This window comes from Saprolegnia diclina, assembly GCF_000281045.1.
Source record: "Saprolegnia diclina VS20 unplaced genomic scaffold supercont1.4, whole genome shotgun sequence".
Taxonomy (NCBI): Eukaryota; Oomycota; class Saprolegniomycetes; order Saprolegniales; family Saprolegniaceae; genus Saprolegnia; species Saprolegnia diclina.
This window is the reverse complement of record NW_008246071.1, coordinates 1,211,144-1,214,368: the sequence shown is the minus strand read 5'-3', so window position 1 is coordinate 1,214,368 and position 3,225 is coordinate 1,211,144. Positions and strand designations below refer to the sequence as shown.

General features: G+C 55.4%; 1 protein-coding gene across 1 annotated transcript; it reads left to right on the top strand.

Moving 5' to 3' along the window:
- Nucleotides 1–193: 193 nt before the first annotated feature.
- Nucleotides 194–2,251, top strand: SDRG_02125 (hypothetical protein; the record flags this gene model as incomplete). Its single annotated transcript, XM_008607693.1, has 5 exons — nt 194–259; nt 321–394; nt 1,973–2,003; nt 2,042–2,136; nt 2,191–2,251. 5 exons carry the CDS (start codon nt 194–196, stop codon nt 2,249–2,251), a joined length of 327 nt encoding a protein of 108 aa, XP_008605915.1.
- Between the last annotated feature and the right edge of the window lie 974 nt (nt 2,252–3,225).

The window sequence follows — 3,225 nt, the reverse complement described above, 5'->3', positions numbered from 1 at the left end:
CATAAGATACTTTTAACACTATTTGCGTGACCACCATCTTGATTCGTTGGCTTTCGACTGCATTTCTACCAATCCGGTCGAGGTCGTAACTATTTTGAATATTTTGCCTCAGGTCGTAACTTTTGGAGAAATATGCTCGAAAGTCGTAACTCTTGAAAAAAACTCTGAAGGCGGCGCGCTCGTGTTGGCCGACATGGACTTTTGCTGCATCGACGAGTTTGACGAGATGGAGGAGGGCGACCGTACGGCCATCCACGAGGTTGAACTCTGTATGTTCGAGTGCAAATACCAAGCGGAAATATATGTATGTCATGGAGCAGCAGCCCGTGAGCATTGCCAACGCCGGTATTACGACGCTCAACGCGCAGACGACAGTGCCGCCTTCTCCAACACTGTACCTGACGCCGTCGAAGTCACACCTCTCTGCAACGCCATGTCACCAAAGTGACTACTAGTGCACGGCGGCAGGCATCGTCTTGCCAACGTCAAGTTGTGGTTTTGACTTTTGGGAACGCAAACCCAATGCGATAGTATTGCATAGACAACGGCCTCCTACTGTAGCTGATAGATAAAATGTTGCATAATTATTCGCATTTATTTGCTAAATGCGGCGTTTGCGCAGCGGGGCGGCTTCTGCATCGCTACGATGCAGTCTATAACGCTGGCACTATGATCTACACCATCGCTGGCGACCTGTAGCCTTCTAGAAGCGACAACGTGTGTGGCCTACAGTAGCACATCGACGTCGCCTGTGTTTTGAAACACCATATTTGCAGATGTCAACGCCGATATAGTCAGCTGGAGGCGCTTTTTCGAGTGCTCGTGCGCCGCCTGCAACCGACTTTGCGGCTTCTTGTACGATGCTGAGGCACGTGACATGGATGCCGTCGACATGGACGAAAACCACGTCCGTGCAGCGCTCATGCTCCGAGAAGAGTACGATCGCTTCAAGAACGCTGCGGCGCGTGTCGCTAACCACGATCGCCATCACGACCATCGTCAAATACCGTAGGCTTGTCGGCGGCAGCTTTTCTACGTTGACACAGCGCCAGCCCGCTGTGGGCCTCGTACACTCGTTGACAACTGTCTTCGGCCGCAACTGCTTGGCGTCGATGTGGTGAGTTCTTCTTGTTATGCGGTCGTCTGGATCGTTTTACCTACGCACGACACGACAAGACCTCGGGCGAGGTGAGCAGCCGAATCGGCCGCAGTAACCTTTACGGCATCGCCCTGCGACCTGGTCCAAGGTCTTCAGCCAACCTTGGACTCGGACTGCGGCGCTCGACCCCAGAATCTCGTAAATGAGCAATTTGCTGAAACTGGTTTTACATGGGAAAGGTCGTGGAAACGGTAAAAGCATTGTCGATGTTTCTCCATCGCACTGGCTCGGATGTACCTGCTGCAGCGCTCGCGCAGCCTGCTGGATGGCATTTGATTGCCGGATCTACTAGTGTGTCCGCATTCTGCGCCGCACCAGCTCAGCTCGCCACACCTCGTCGGCTTGTTTGATTGGCAAACGACTTATCTCGATAGGACGTGGATAAAAACACGCGTCTCAAGAGTTGGGCATCGTCTCGAGCCGAGTTGACTCGCTGCGTGTGGACGTACCAAACGCACTCTGGCCAATCGAATTGGTGGCCGCAGAGTTCTTGGCGCCGACTGCATGCTCATTGACGCAGTCGTGGAACCTTGCACACGGCTCTCGGTATAAAGTTGGGTGGTGTTGGGTCGACCCCACACGGAGATCCAAATGCTTGGATTCGATTGGCGCGGCTGCCAATGACAAGCCCGCCGCAACGCATGTATTTCGAGAGGTTCTCCACAATGCTACAGCGTCTGGCGTTTTCCATATGCAGATGGCATTTCCAGTACCGTTCACGCCTCAAGCCCTCGATGAGCGAGCCGCCGGTCGACGGCCACGTAGTATGTCGCGCCGCGATCGCATGAAGGAGCAAACGAACTGCATGCCTAGGCGCTGTCCTTGGCACGAAGACAACCCGGCGGTATGATCAAGGTTGTGCAGCCTCTGAGCACCTTGTAGAAGGCCGAGATGCGCCGCGACGCCAAGAGCATGGTCCCGATACTAAGAAGGCTCAACAAGAAGCTCATGGACCGCATCAAAAGCGGCGCCGGCCGGTAGACTCACAACCACCAGCGCCACAAACTCTGGTGCGACGTTTTGCTCCGTAGGAAGCGCAACCCGAGTCGCCGCGGAAAGCTGCCGCGCATCTACATACGGCGCCCGCAGTAAAGATCTCAACGATGCATGAGACAGAGTCTAGCCGAGACGCAGCACTGGGTGGCAATGCGATAGTCAAGCATACAAGCCGGCCTCGCAGCAACTACATCCAATCTTGCGAATAGATTCGCTGGCAACGATGTTCGCACCACGCGGTGGCTTCTGCAGTGCTGTGATATGCGTTGGTGCTTGGTCGATGCACCACTCTAGCGCGTGCAGTCTATAGCCCTTGTGAGTACATCTTCCAGCATTGAAGTTCTCGGTCTGTTGACGTGGGTATTGACTCCATCTCCTAAACAATGCTGGACGACCACAAGTAGGCGTCGCGCACAGCCAAGGGTATATGATGTGTGTTGACGCTTGGCAAAGCGAACTGGGCAATGTCTAATGAAACGCCCGAGCACCGCCGCCATGAGCCACCCGAGCGTCACACCACTGTCGGCCCGAGCGCCACTGCCACGGACCTCACGCATGCCGCAACCACGGTCCGCCTGCCCGCTGCCGCGAAGATGCGCAAGCCCGCCCGATACCACAACATTCGAGGTCGATGTCGCCAAGGTGCGTCTACCCGCTACCACCTCGACACGCGGTCTAGCTCCCGCCGTGATGCGCCAGCCCGCTAGCACTTCACTGCTGCGGACCAGAGATCCACGGCGGTGGGCTCGCGCTTGTTGGCTACAGCGGCCTCATGGGCGTCGTGGCGCAGGCCCGCGTTGGGATCGTTTTCACTCAGCGCTGCGGCCACACTACAAGGCATGAAGGATTCCAAGGCTCACGCAACAAAATCGGGAACCGAGGCAACGTCGTAACAATGTCGTAACAACGTCGCGACAGTGTTACAAAAGTGTTACGACGACGTCGCGACAACGTCTTGACAACGTCTTGACAACGTCTTGACAACGTCTTGACAAAGTCGCAATAAAGTCGCGTCCGTTTGCGAGCGTATCCGGACAGCCGTTTTGATAATACATCACAGCTACGTCACG